Source organism: Rhamphochromis sp. 'chilingali' (genome assembly GCF_963969265.1).
Source record: "Rhamphochromis sp. 'chilingali' genome assembly, chromosome: 14".
In the NCBI taxonomy this organism is placed as follows: Eukaryota; Metazoa; Chordata; class Actinopteri; order Cichliformes; family Cichlidae; genus Rhamphochromis; species Rhamphochromis sp. 'chilingali'.
This window is the reverse complement of record NC_137941.1, coordinates 12,842,976-12,857,084: the sequence shown is the minus strand read 5'-3', so window position 1 is coordinate 12,857,084 and position 14,109 is coordinate 12,842,976. Positions and strand designations below refer to the sequence as shown.

Below are 14,109 nucleotides of genomic sequence, written 5' to 3'. Positions count from 1 at the left end.
TAGATCAGATTCTAAGAACAGTTAAAAGATCTGCACCTGATGACTTCTGAGGTCTGACTGATTATTGCTACCTGGACACCACATCACTTTTCCAAACCATTCACAACTTTTACACAAGTACTATTTTAGAATAGAGCTCAAAGTTTTACGCAAGTTCCATTTTGTGAATATACTTTAATTAGCTGGAGTATAGTGTTCAGGTACTTCATGCAGCACCATCAAGTTTTTTTAATTACCTCTGTGTCCGTGGGACCGCCCTTAGCCTCAGGGTGAAACTGGGCTGTAAAAACAGGTTTAGTGATGTGCATGATCCCCTGGAAATTGTGAAATAAAAATCATGAAATTATGTATATATTAAAAAAAAAAAAAGAAAGATACTGTTAGCATTTCGAAAATAAATGCATCTTTCCAAAATATTAGTGTAAACATCATACAGTCCTGTATTTGCTTCAGTTATTGCTGTAAAAGAATTGTTTATTTCTTTATTTTTATAGCCAAAGCCTAGGGAAAAAAGTCCTGTTAAAGACTGAATATTCACACAGACTGAAATCAACCTCATTGGTGCCATCATTTGCGTTGATGAAAAGCGGGCCCCACCCTGGGGGCAGGGACTCGCTGTCTATGCCATAACCGTGGTTCTGTGCGGTAATGAAGGCCTGGCCCGTCATCACATTCAACACCGGCTGGTTCTGGCCTCTGGGGACCCACAGAAATGAATAAAACACATCATCTACTTCATTACATTTTCTGTCGGACAGGTTACACTTTAGACTGAAATCTTTATCTGAATGCAGAGCATATACAGCACGCTGTATCATATTTATGATTGGCTGTTAAATTGGTCACCTGTTGCCCATAGGTAGTTTGTATGACTTGGCTCCTGCAGCCAGGGCAGTGATCTGATTGCCCATACAGATCCCAAATACTGGCTGGGGACGATCGCTCTCCAGCACCTTCACAAAATAAATATTATTACAGAAACAATGGTGGAGCTATAAACACAGTTATGAAAAGAAATTGTTGAAACAAATATATTAAATATTATATAGATAGAGCTCTGCAACAATTTTAGTTCCTTGTTAAACCTGCGAATCAATACTCAAGTCTCTCAGTTCACATAAACATTTGTGAAGCATCCTACCTTGTGCACGTTATTGATGAGTGTCTTGGCCAGAGATGGATCTCCTGGTCCATTAGATATGAACAGGCCATCATAGTCTAGACTAAGCAAGTCCTGGTCCCACGGCACTAGGTGGACTTCTGCACCTCGCTGCACAAAAGCACAAATGTAGTTATTTTGTAATCTTCTGAGTATACTTAAAATGTCAAACGAATGTAAAATCAAAGTAGCAGAAGATGACATTTATTTTATCCCCCTAGCTGTAAAAATAACTACAGACAACACCAAATAGACATAATGTCATAATGAGAGCTCTGACATTTATGGTTTATAATCTCCAAACATGTAATGTTGTTTAAAAAAAAAAAAAAAAAAAAAAATACTGAAAAATAGAACAAAAAGAAAACATAGAGAAGGGTCAACGCTGAGTGTAACGAATAAGAGCAAATCGATGAATACAATGTTATAACCAATCCAATTAAAAGCAAATATCACAAGTCATTAACTTTGAGTACAAACATGATGAAAACCCACTCTCTTACCAATCTCCATGCCACAAACAAATTTTACATTTCTGGAGCTCATTAGGCCCAGATTTACTTTCTCAAAATTTCTAGGTCAGGTTGCAGAAAGCATGTAACAGAGCGCTGACTTTTTTATTCTGTGTTTATGCAGAGGAGGTCATTTGGGGCTAAGTCACAAAAACAAGGTCTCCAAATGGAACGCACACAGTCGAACAAGGATGTTTCACGCAACTCTCACCTTAACCAGCAGTCGAATTATGTTATGTTTAATGCCACAGTCGACAGCCACCACTTTAATTGGGTTGCCTTTTCCAAAAACTTTGACTTCCTGGTGAGTATAGAGGCATGACAAGAAGAGGTTAGTGCCATTTCAAAATATCTAAACAAAAGGAGTTTTTAAATCTGATATTATCGTTAAATAAAAAAAAGAAAAAAAACTGGCAGTTGTTACCTTGGTTGAAACTTCTGCTACTAAGTTTTTCTGATTGGGGTCAGTTATGTCAACAGGCTGACCATCAAATTCAATCTTCCCCAAAACTGTTCCCTTAAGAGAAACCACAAGCCAAACATATCAGAAACTGACCGACTCATTCATTAAACGTGAAACAGATACAGTCTTTCTAATTGTGGTACCTTATCTCTGATGACTTTGGTCAGCATCCTGGTGTCTATCCCAAACAGTGCAGGAACCTTTTGAGGGTAAGATTTACATTAACAGAAAAGTCATATTCATCATTCACGCATTCTCACAGCTTCTAATTTGCAATCTAACCTTCTCTTCTTGCAGCCATTGACCCAGAGACTTGACAGAGTTCCAGTGGCTGTACTCGTGGCTGTAGTCTTGAACCAGTAGACCAGATACCTAGAGAAACCAAAGCATTGTATGAGCCTTGGAAAAAAAGTCCAATTTAAAACCCCTCCAGTCTATTAACTGCAGTTACACAGTTTTAATAAAAGGGTCAGTCAATAATAATAACCATTCTGACCTGATGCTTCAACCACTTAACCCTAGCTGTAATTAAACAAAAATTCAGTGAAGTAAAAAAAAAAAAAAAAAAAAAAAAAAAGGAAAATGGCCATGAGTGGTCAGTGCCAACTGCAGTGTTAATTCTTTATTTGCCAGAAAATTAAAGCAGCTCTAATATGATTCAACATTAACAGCTGACATTGTTATCAGTGAGAAAACTGTGGTGGATTATATGCAGTTAGGTCCATAAGTATCTGGACAATTTATGGCTTGAAAAGCAAACAGACTGCCTTCTGGCAATCATTTTCATAGCCAAGTGAAGCCGTGCACAAAGCCAAACACATAAAGGATCCAGAGGTGAATTTAGTAGCCATTCACTGAAAATCTCAATATGAAGAACAAAGAGATGCCAAGCCAATTTAAGGAAGCCTTAATGAGGTTGAGATGTATCAAAAACTTTAAGAGTGACCAAAAATAACCATCATTCTTAAAAAGAATGAACGCACCACCAGCTCAGCAACACCAGAAAGCTTCAAAAAATGGAATGAGCACAGAGTTTATTTTTCACTTGATTAAGTAAAACCTTTCACATCTATCCAAGTCAAGAACTCTTTACGCGGTAGCTGTATCACTGTTAAAGCCTACATTCAAGAGATGTCCTCAAGACTGCAAATAAAGCGTTTGCATCAAGTTGCAAACCACTGGTTACACTTAACAGGAAACCCTTCCCATGCTCTTTGGGCAGGTCGGAAAAAACTATTTAGGCAGCTAAAACTTAGCTTGTAACAGAGAGATGGGAAGCGAAAAGTTTGAAGAAGAAAAGAAACAGATCCAATATGTCACATCAGCTGTCAAATATGGTGGAGGGAATGTTATGGGCATGTATTGCTGGAGCGCCTATAATGGATTGGGCCACTAGTTGAATTGGCTGTAATGGATTGGCTATAGCATTTGCTCGTATTAGCGAAATACTTCAAAAGTGATCGGACAGAACTTCTAAGTGCAAATGGATAACGAGCCAAGCATACTGCAGAAGCATCCCAAGACTTTTTCTCAAGACAAAAAAAAGTGACATTTTCCAACTGCAAAGTCACCTGATCTCAACTCAACAGAGCATGCTATTCAGTTATTAAATACAAAACTGAAGGCAGAGAGAGACTCATAAACAAGCAGCAACTGAAGGAGGTTGCAGTAAAAGCCTAACAGAGCATTTCAGGGGAGAAAATGATATTTGTCTGCATTAGTCTGGTGATGCCCATGGGTTCTAAACTTGAGGCAGGCATTGTTTACACAGGATTTCTATCCAATTATTAAAAACAAAAGAATGAGACAAACGCTTGTACAGTCAGATAATTACTCAATGTAGTGGAATATGAAGACATGCTTGTAAGACAAGCCACACCTTAGTTACCTACTTGAATGCGTTCTGACTCTACATGTTTTCTCAGGCCTAGCTCATCCAGTTCCTCTGTATTCGGCACACCATAGTTCCCTACAATAGGATATGTCAGCGTCAGTATTTGACCTCTATAACTTGGGTCAGTCAGGGCCTCGGGATACCTAAAGTAGAAAAAAAACAGAAACATTTTGTAAAGATTTTTATTGAAGTGATTTATTGGTTTAAAAAAAAAATGCACTTAAACTCACACTTCTATTTAAAACTATATAAATGTGACTGATGCAGAGGTTATCAAATTAAAAGCAAGTTTCATGTCAGATGTCAATGCCTTTTTGTTTCTTCAAATATGTACTGGAATTGTTGAAATGTGCCATGCAAAAGAAATAAATAAATAAAAATCTAACGGTGTTATAATTTCAGTCAACATTTCTCCCTCTTACCCCACAAGACCAGTATTGAAGACCAGCTCTCCAGCTACAGAGGCATCATGCCCAAAAGAAATCCCTTTCATCCTGGTGCCATCCTCCAAGACCAGGTGGGCTGTCTGGGCCTGGGAGTTAAAAGTAAAGTTAAAAAAAAAAAATCATCACACCCCAAAATAATATATTCTCTTTTTATTAAGAGACTTTGGAAGAACCAAAGGAAAGACTTTGAAAAAGATGTGTTGTAGATTTTGAGTTTAGATGCAATGGCAACCAGTGACGCTCTGGGACATCATGCTGAAACTGCAGGCCTGTGTGAATTGTACTGCGAATGCTGAGACAGACAAATCTGTTTTTCTGTTGTGTAGGAGTGAGAGAGTGCATCTGTACACGTGTCTAAGAGAGAGAGAGAGCTGCATAGATTATTAAAGAGGCTGGTGTGATGCACCATGACCTCCAGATAGCAATCAGGAAAACAGTGACCAATATTACTCGTACTCGTCACAGATATAAAAATATTAGCATACCACCGATTTATTCACAGCCTTAAGATCTTTTAAATAAAAAAAAAAGAAGTAATTTCTCAATTAATGCATTTACTTACTAACGTTATTTAGCAAATTAATGCATGTCATTTTAAAAACTAGTACTTTATCTACCACAACCCTGACTCGAAACAAATAAAATTCTCGCCTTTTCCGTGAATGTTGCAATCAGAGATCATCTGAAGCATGACGCAACACTCCTTCTGATTTACACGTTGTGCATAGTTGTGCAGCTGTTTGCCACTTTAGCCGAGACAGGCATGTGAACATCTCACCCACTTACAGCATCTCATTTTACAACTTCTTTTACGAATTGTCACACTAAAATTTCACTTGTCCATGACCGCTCCAATCTGCCTTGAAAAATCAGCCAATTTACTAAAATGTTGCACAATGAAAAACGTCAAGCTCTACCACAAACAACTCAGTGTGTTTTATAGAATATATTCGTGTGTGTATTCGCCGTATGCAAAGCATGCCTGACGCCATTTATTTTAATACACTTGCAGTTTCTACCCCCCCCTCATCTGGCACGGATTCCTATTTGCCAGCCACCATGTGGATCAGCTGTTGTTTGTAAACTTCAGCATTTTTTTCCTGAACTTCAAGGGCTGAATAAAGTAAATTACTTTCAGCGAGATCTTTAAAACAGTTCAGTTCTTGGATTTATCGCAGACAACAGTCCTTACCAGTCACACTTCTGTTTTCTTACCTTGACACTAAAAAGTTTTGCAGTGTGAAGTCTCAGGCAGCCCGCGTTCCCCACGTTTCTGCCTAACACGCATCCTTGTCTCAAAGATTTCACAACGCTGACAGCTTGGAGGATTTTTGCCATATTAACCTATGGCAGTAAGACGGCGCAGACGTGGTTGAGAAGCTACTTGTTATAACAAATAACTGAGGGAGAAAAAGTGTGAGCGAGATTTAAGCTTTCCCTCGTGTCCACGCCGCAGGATTGCAGTATAAGCAAGTGAGCGCTTGAAACGTTGATGTGGATTCGCCGGTGGGGAATTGTTGAAGCGCGCGGTGTTTAGGGCCTCGGGGAAAGCCGAATGAATGTAGAAGTAGCATGTGTTTAAATTTCGACTCACGGGTAAAGTGATCACATCCCAGCACTAGAATGGTTGTGGTTTTCTAAACAGTTGATGCAACAATATTGTTTAACCTGTTGTTGAATTGAAGATGACAGATATCACAATACTGATATTGTGATTTTAAATGTTCAAATATTTATGGACCTAATTGTTTATGCATACGTGCTAATACACAGTTGTCGAACTCCAGGCCTCGAGGGCTGGTGTCCTGCAGGTTTTAGATGTGTCCTTGGTCCAACACATCTGATTTAAATGGCTAAATTACCTCCTCAGCATGTCTTGAAGTTCTCCAGAAGCCTGGTAATGAACTAATCATTTGATTCAAGTGTGTTGACCCAGGGTGAGATCTAAAACCTGCAGGACACCCGCCCTCGAGGCCTGGAGTGTGACACCCCTGTTCTAATACCTCTAATTCCTTCATTTTTATCAAATTGAAAATTCAAAACAATCACTATCACTGCAAATACAAGCTACAACACAGAGGTGTACTTACTGAATGCAAGGAAATCTAAACACACGTGACCTTTGTAACATTCAATTTGGGATCAAGGCCACACCTTACTTACCTAGCTGCACTGTGAGATGTCAAAAATATATATTTTGAATTGACTTTAATTGTTTTGAAAGCATAAAGGAACACTCATTCTTTTCATTCTCTAGTAGAGCCAAACAAAAATAAGGTCCACTGTCTCAATACGAGGGAGGAGGGACACAAAGGATAAAAATATAGTGCACGATTAGCAGGAAGTGTTCAGAAATGTAGCTCTGTAGTGTATCAGCGTGACTTAACCTGTGAACTATATAATCACAGTCACCTGTTGGTTTTCTAATAAGTTGACCTTGGATGTAGCTTTTGTTCTAATCATTTGGCCGTGTTTCAACATTATTATAGAGACTAATGTCAAGCTAAAAACAGGCTTTTGACAATTTTTTTCTTAGATTATGTTTTTAGTTTAAGTTACAATGGAAAAAAACAACAACTGACTTTTTAAAAAATGTCTACACACAAGACATTTGTGATTAAATGCACACCCTGCATTTTAGAACATTAAACACAGACAGAGCTAAAAGAAAAATGCTTTCCCACTGGGAATAAATGTGCCCACTTATAGCAAACTTTTGTATAGTGCTTTCTGTGCAACAAACTCTATACAACATTTTCTTTGAGGCCAATTGCCTGCAAAAAAAAAGGCAAACTGACCATGGAGTGGCTGCATGGTGGTAGGATTAGAGTGTACTGTGTATTTGCTGATCACTGCAAGACTGGTCCTCTGTGGAGAAGGCTGTCTGACTGCCACTCTGCTGTGTTCAGCAGTCTGAACAAAGTGGGTGTGAGTACTAGAACCTGTTTAGATCAGGAAATACCTCCACACTCCAGAAAATAGACTTGGAACTATAACATGTGCTGTATAGTTAACTTTGTTGCCATGTGCCAGTCTTTAGCATTAAAGAAGTGCTCTGGTGCAATATGTCATTGCATTGTACATATATGCCTCATTTCCTGTGCTGAAGCTTATTTTGTTTTTATTTTTATATTTTTTTAGTTCTGTGCATTTTGTGTAGTTCCTTTCTATTTGATGAAACTGCCCTCCTCTCCCTGCAAACCACAATCATTTCCCCGATCAAAATGAACCTAGTGAGCTCCTTCTGTAGATCTGTGGAACACTGCTGACATCCAGTGGCAGATGTTGTGCAAGAGCTGCGGAGGGATCTTGAGTCACTGAATAGTGTTACAGCAGCTCAGTGAGTGGGTACACTTGATGTGTAGATTTGCAGCTCTCTGTATATGCATAAGTAAAATAACACCTTCGCTCCTACTATGTTGTAAAAGCTTTGACAGCTTTATCGGTAAAACGACAACTAAATTTAAGTCAGAGGACATGTCTTTTTTGATGTAATAAAGGATGTGATGCATAGTCTCTGTTTATACTGCTGTCTAAACCTCACTTAATACCATTACAGCTTTTTTAAACGGTTGATGTTGTAATCCAATGTAGTGAACTTTAACATTTAACAGGGATTTAAAAGGTTGGTTTCATGTTTTTGAGAGCAAATATCCAGCACAAGCTTAGCCATTCAGGTTAATATTGGTTCATTTTCATACAGTTCGGTTTTATTTATATAGCACCAAATCACAACAACAGCCACTTCAAGGGAACTCAAGCTTCTGTCTCTCTATAGTCAGACTGTTTATTTCTGTGATCGTGCTGTAGCTTATGCAGTAGTTTACATTTACAGTACAGTATTATTCTGCATATTAAAATAACACAGAAGAGCATTTCATGTGCATAGAACATTTATTTATGTATCCTTTTAACAACAATAAACGTGAGCTATGCAAGTGCAAATCTTCCTTGAGTGCATGGGAGTATAGCCTACTGCAGAGCCCACTGCTGAGAGGATAATTAAATATAATGGTTCAACCATATAAAGTTCCACTATGTGGAAATAAATATTCCGAAAAAAAAGAGGCATGAACAAGTAAGGCGTCTGCAGGAGATCTGTTAGTATGTAGTGAAGAGAGACAATGTCACATTGAAAATTAAAAGGTTAAGTGCACCGGTTGAAACTGATCAGATTGTGAAACTCTAACATTAACTCCTACAGTCATTTGGCCTGGAGTCTATACATTACAGACCTCATTACACATCAGTTTTCGTCCTGGTGCTGAACCGTTACAGTAATAAATCATTTTATTTGAAGTTGTCCTTGAGAAAAACCTGTCATAGCAGATCCATAAGCCTGAGAATTATTACTGGCATTAAAAAGCTTTATATTAAGTCTGTAAATATTTTTATGAGACTATGAAGCCACTCAACACTTAATTGGGCAATAACTTTGTTCCTCTGTCACTTTTAAATACACAGGTCATTTAAACAGTGCCATCAAATATCCGATTTGATGCTGGGTCGTTGTTTTTCTGTTTTAAAAATAATGCGGTAAAATAAACATGCACTCAGCGTTTAGAGATTATCACTGCACTATATTAGACCGAAACAACTGATTGTATAATTGTAATTATAGGACTGTATTCATATACTATATTCAACTGTATTCAATTTCGTCCTCTGATCTTCTCTGCTGAATGTTTCCATTTACAGATAGAGTGCCAAAATTCAGCCTTAGCTCTTTTCTATCAATAATGAATAAACTGCATCTAGAAAATAACTATGTGATGACTGCGAGAACACGAGAAGCCTGGGCAATGTACTGTATGGCTCTTTATTACCGGGAGGGCTGTCATTAGCTGCCTTTTAAATTCCTCCACTGATTGGCTGGCGTACGGCCTAATGAACTCTAGTGTCTATCCTCGGCGGAGGGATCCCACATTGTCTGCAGTTTCAAGTGTGAGTTTCAGATGAGTTTCAGATGGGGACCAAGCTTAAGAGAGGACTTAAATAGACGCCCCGCTAACTCTCCCCGCTGTTTGCCAGGTTTCCAAGTCTTGGCCCTGACATAAGAGAGATAACTGGTGCTTCGTTTCAAGGATGTATGGTGGGGTTTGTTCGCCGTCAGTTCGGACTACTTAAATTGAGCAGTTTGACTGACAATACTTTCACTTTACATATGAAAGCAAGTTTGTTTGTATAGTGTGTTCCAACAATAAGACTAATAAAAAATGCTATTGAAAAATATAAACAGGTCGAAAAAAGAAGAAGTGTGTGTGTGCGTGGGATGATTTTGGAGGTCTGAAAGGTTCATAAAGTAGCAGCAGATGAGAAATGTACAGCACCGCAGGACCAAACCTCTCAGTTACAGTTCACAGCATACAGAAAGCAAATGCACGGAAAGCAGTGATTTGTTTCACATTCATGGCCGACCTGATTTTGTTCAAGTCATTGCACACTTAGGCTGGATTTTATGCATACAGCACTAATGGCAGGAGAGCAGGAGTAGTGACATGTGTATCAGTTGTTGCAACAGTTGTAATGACTGGAAAATTGTTTGTGTGACTTTCTGAACCAGTACTTTGAAGCAAAACGTTCCATTATTTAAAAAGAAAAAATAGTAAAACTATATTTTAATGCTTTCATTTGAATTATTCTAAATGAACAGTCGCTGATTTATAATCATTGAGTCAAGCCTCCGTATCTATAATGGAGTTGTGTTGTATACTGTTAATACAATCTTTTGAACAAGGTTTTGCTAGCATCAATCAGTGCCTCAGCATGAGCTGTCAAGCTGGTACAAAATCCGCTCACAGTGTTACCATACATGCTTTGAGTGGCATTGTGACAGTTTAGCAGTCTTGCTGTGACAGCAAATTCAACCTCTGGATTATTAAAGAAAGTTATCGTCTGGAGAGAAAAGAAGGAGCAGACTTTTCCCTTTGGCTCGTATTAGATTCCCATCCTCTGTAGTGATGCAGTGGCCTCAGTAAAAAAGGCAATAGGTACCTTTGTTTAGCCTGAACCCATCTTAAGCCCTGTGTGGCCAGTGTGGGGCTTTCTAGAGAGCGAGGGAGGGGAAGAGAACACATGGGCCACAGAGGCTGCATCAGACCCCTTAAGGAGCCATGGCTCCCGCTCTTTGAAATCCCAAGAAACTTCACACCTCTCTGTGGGGACTATAAATAGGCACCATCTGTCCCCCAGGCTCAGTTACAGCCTCATTCCTTTTGGCATGGATGTAGGGCAGAGAAGGAAGCACTCAGGGTTTAAAAAGAGGGGGCGGTAGATGGAACCAGAATCCAAAATTTACTCTGCTCATCTCAGAAGACTGACTCAGTGACCTCTGCTGAATATTTTGAAGCAAAGGAAGTCCTTCGCTACGGTCCGTCATTTCCTTCTTTTCAGTAACCCTTTCAGCACTGCAGCTCCCCACCGAGCCAAATGCCAGTGACCAAGGAGCTTCTGCCATCTTTGGAATCTTACACCACACTGCACTCATCGCATGATGTTTTTCTCAAGCTCGTGTTCTCAGCATTTCATTAATCATGCTTAACGCAGGAGTACTCCAAGGCTAGGACAGGTGCTATGTCTTGGAATCAGTACCTCTGTCTTTCCTTCTTCGTGGAATCTTAATTGCACAACTCGTAATTTCACGGCTGTTTTAGTTGCAGTACTATAAAATCCAGAATTTCCAGTACGGATACAAGTTAGAAATACTTTGAACTGCAGAATTTGACAAATTACTATGAACGCAAAGTAGCAAACATTCATTGCCACTTTATGTCACAACTCCATTCCTGAGGTGAGACTGTTATAGCACCTGTCCTGAAGCAAACCTTGGAGTGATAATACGAAATGCCTCTCTTGTCCCCACCAAGGGCATAGCTACAGAGTGCGGAAGTGACCCAGAGAAGACAGGTTAAAGCAAGGTAGCTGCAAAAGAATGCCCATCAAAAGCCCCCCACTCACATCTATCAACTGCTTTGTTCAACTCTACTGCAAACAATTTCTTTGTCTTTCTGTGATCTTTCTGTGGAACATAATTTGGTTATTACTAAGTAGGAAGATAATAGGCTTTCACTTCAATAAAGACTGTTTGTTTTACCCCACTTTTGGTTATTGCTTCCTATTACTGTTTTGCTTTAACATCCCAGATCCTCTATAATGTTCAGTGATGATTTATCTTATCCTATCCACTTCAGACTCAAAAGAAAAGTTCTAGTAAGAAGAAAGTTGAATAAATACAAACATTTGTGTAGGGAATGCACCATGGCTGATTCTAACTAGTGATCTAGACTTTTTGTATGCACTATTTCTGTTATTTCTTTAACGGGGGAAACAACCACTAGCAAAATTGTGGTTGTAAGAGCTAAACTTTTATAGTGCTTGTTGACCAACTGGAAGACCTGACTACCAAAGAAGGAATACGAGGCACATAAGAAATATGAATAGCTCTGACAGCTCACGGTCTTCACCCTAACTAGGATAATTATAGCTCAGTATTGTCTGAGCTTGGAAGAAGATTGGCTAGCTGGTCACTTTGCATAGCTTATTATATGATCAGAGAATATATTCAGGGTATTTTAAAATAAAGTTTAAAAATAAAAGAAAGAAAAAGTACTTTTTAAATTACAGGTACATTATGTAGACCTATATAATGGTAGCGACATGGCTACAGGGCATGTAGGCTGGTCCTCCAAGGAAGGTCCAACCTGAGACTGGAGAACTGGAGTATGGGTGAACTCTATATCAGCAAAAAAAGAGTCTTACACTTGTTTATCAATATGGTACAAAGGTCTTAAGCTGCTCCTTTTCCTTTATATTTTGCTAAGAAAATGGGAAATAGGTGCAAGCATTTAATAAAATATGTGCAACCACAGGTGGAAATATGGCATATGAGGCAAAAACAGTCTATACAATTCTAATGAGCTTGAAAATCAATATTTGCTATGACCACCTTATTTTCAACAGAGCCTGAACTCTCTTAGTTAAGCTTTGAGATTTCTCTAAGCAGGTTTTAGGGTTCCCCAAGCTTCTTGAAGGACATTCAAAGCTTTTCTCTGAATGTTGTCTGCCTTTTATTCCATTCTTTGTCAAGATTATCCTACGTTGGTTAGGTATCCAGGTATCCTTTTACTTGGCAGTGTATTTGAGAACATTGTAATAACTGCCAATCAATTGCTTTCCAGGTAGTATTTCATGGTAGACCCAAATCTGACCTTTTCTGTCTTTGAAATTCCATCAATTGTGATAAAATCCTCTTCACTCCATGTTAGCTACAAACCATCACAGAGACTTCACTATGTTTTACAGGCTGTAGACACTTACCTTTGTACCTCTCTCTTGACCTCCACTTTACATACACAAGATTATTTGATTTTCTATCAATAAAAGCCACTCCGCATTTAATCATAAGGTTATCTCTAGATCTCTTCCACAATCCATCTTTTGACCTGTCTCCCTTTCCTCACCAGCAACCAGTTTTGGCCAATGGCTGCCTTTGCCCGAGCTTGGACTGGACTGAAAATGACCAAAATAGCAGCCATTGTCAAAGAAAACCTGAAAGTCCTTCAGAAGCCTGTAGAACTATTGCACAAGACCACGTCTGGCTTCTTTTGAGCAAAATATAAAGAAATGAGGGTTATTCAAGACTTTTACACAGTACTGTATGCTACGAAGAAGCTCCACATACGATCTCTCTTAGATAGTCTTCCTCATGCATAAATGTAACAGCTCCACTCCATCTCCACAAAAATAAGAAAACACAACTCATTGTAACATTGGATACAGGTTTTTTTTTCTCCCTTATCCTCTTGTTCTGTTACCGTGAACGGCATCGTGAATCACCAAGGGGGGCTGTTATATTTGTTCTTCAGATGTCACTGCCGTGCCATGCACTGTAAGGCTGAAGCTCATTCTTCTCTCCAAAGGTCTGACCTCATATGTCTTCTATGGCATTCTCAAAGGAACTGAGTACTGAAGATAGCTAAGTAAAGGTTTAAGCATTTAGTCATGAGAAGACAGCACTGTATATATTCACTAATGCGATTCTCAGTAACAGTAAACCCAAAGATATTTAGACACCCTTTTTCTTCACGCTGCTGGAGCAAATGACACAGAACTTATTTGTCTGGATTTTAATTTGTTACGGGAGTGAAATTGAAACATTATGTAGGTTTGAATAAGCAAAAGGAAAAAAACTGCCCAGTATTTTACTCACTAAAATGTTTTATAAATGTTAGAAATGACATTGCTTGGTAAATTTTTAAAGATTATCACCTCATGAACTTGCTCTGTCCATTTTTTTCTCTTTTCATAAGCTGACCTGCCATCACCTCCTAATAAAGCCCAGCTCTATCGTGCTGCTGAATCCATTAAGGTTCTATAGTGGAGCTCAGTTTGGACTGCAGCACAGGTGCAAGGACTGGGGCAGAGTTTCTATAGGGGGAGGGAGTAAAGGGAAGTCAGACTCCAAGAAGATGAAGTGGAGTGCTGGGGGTGAGCCTAGATGACAGCTGAGGGACTGAGGCTTTCTCTGGCTTACCCTCACGGAGATGGGGTCAGTGAAAGCAAGTGGGTGGGGAGTGTGTAGGGGTTGGGGGCTGTGGGGTGAAGGAATTTATGCTGTTCCTTCGTCACTTGGCCCT

The 14,109-nt window shown here is 39.1% G+C and overlaps 1 protein-coding gene across 4 annotated transcripts in view; it reads right to left on the bottom strand.

Annotated features, from left to right (window-relative positions):
• The window catches only part of cps1 (carbamoyl-phosphate synthase 1, mitochondrial), a 65,638-nt gene extending 59,304 nt beyond the window's left edge, over nt 1-6,334 (bottom strand). For 2 of the 4 annotated variants that reach the window (XR_013974098.1, XM_080903023.1), the window contains exons 1-11: nt 5,690-6,334; nt 4,451-4,560; nt 4,027-4,171; nt 2,417-2,506; nt 2,278-2,334; nt 2,096-2,188; nt 1,883-1,972; nt 1,142-1,270; nt 847-953; nt 555-696; nt 237-314 (exon numbers count right to left, since the gene is read on the bottom strand). Coding sequence is in view for 3 of the 4 variants with exons in the window: in XM_080903023.1 (XP_080759149.1) it covers nt 237-314; nt 555-696; nt 847-953; nt 1,142-1,270; nt 1,883-1,972; nt 2,096-2,188; nt 2,278-2,334; nt 2,417-2,506; nt 4,027-4,171; nt 4,451-4,560; nt 5,690-5,812 (1,164 nt within the window). In the remaining variant the exon portion in view is untranslated. The remainder of the gene's footprint in view (nt 1-236; nt 315-554; nt 697-846; nt 954-1,141; nt 1,271-1,882; nt 1,973-2,095; nt 2,189-2,277; nt 2,335-2,416; nt 2,507-4,026; nt 4,172-4,450; nt 4,561-5,689) is intronic. The other 2 variants (XM_080903022.1, XM_080903021.1) reach the window with 1 other exon arrangement.
• Between the last annotated feature and the right edge of the window lie 7,775 nt (nt 6,335-14,109).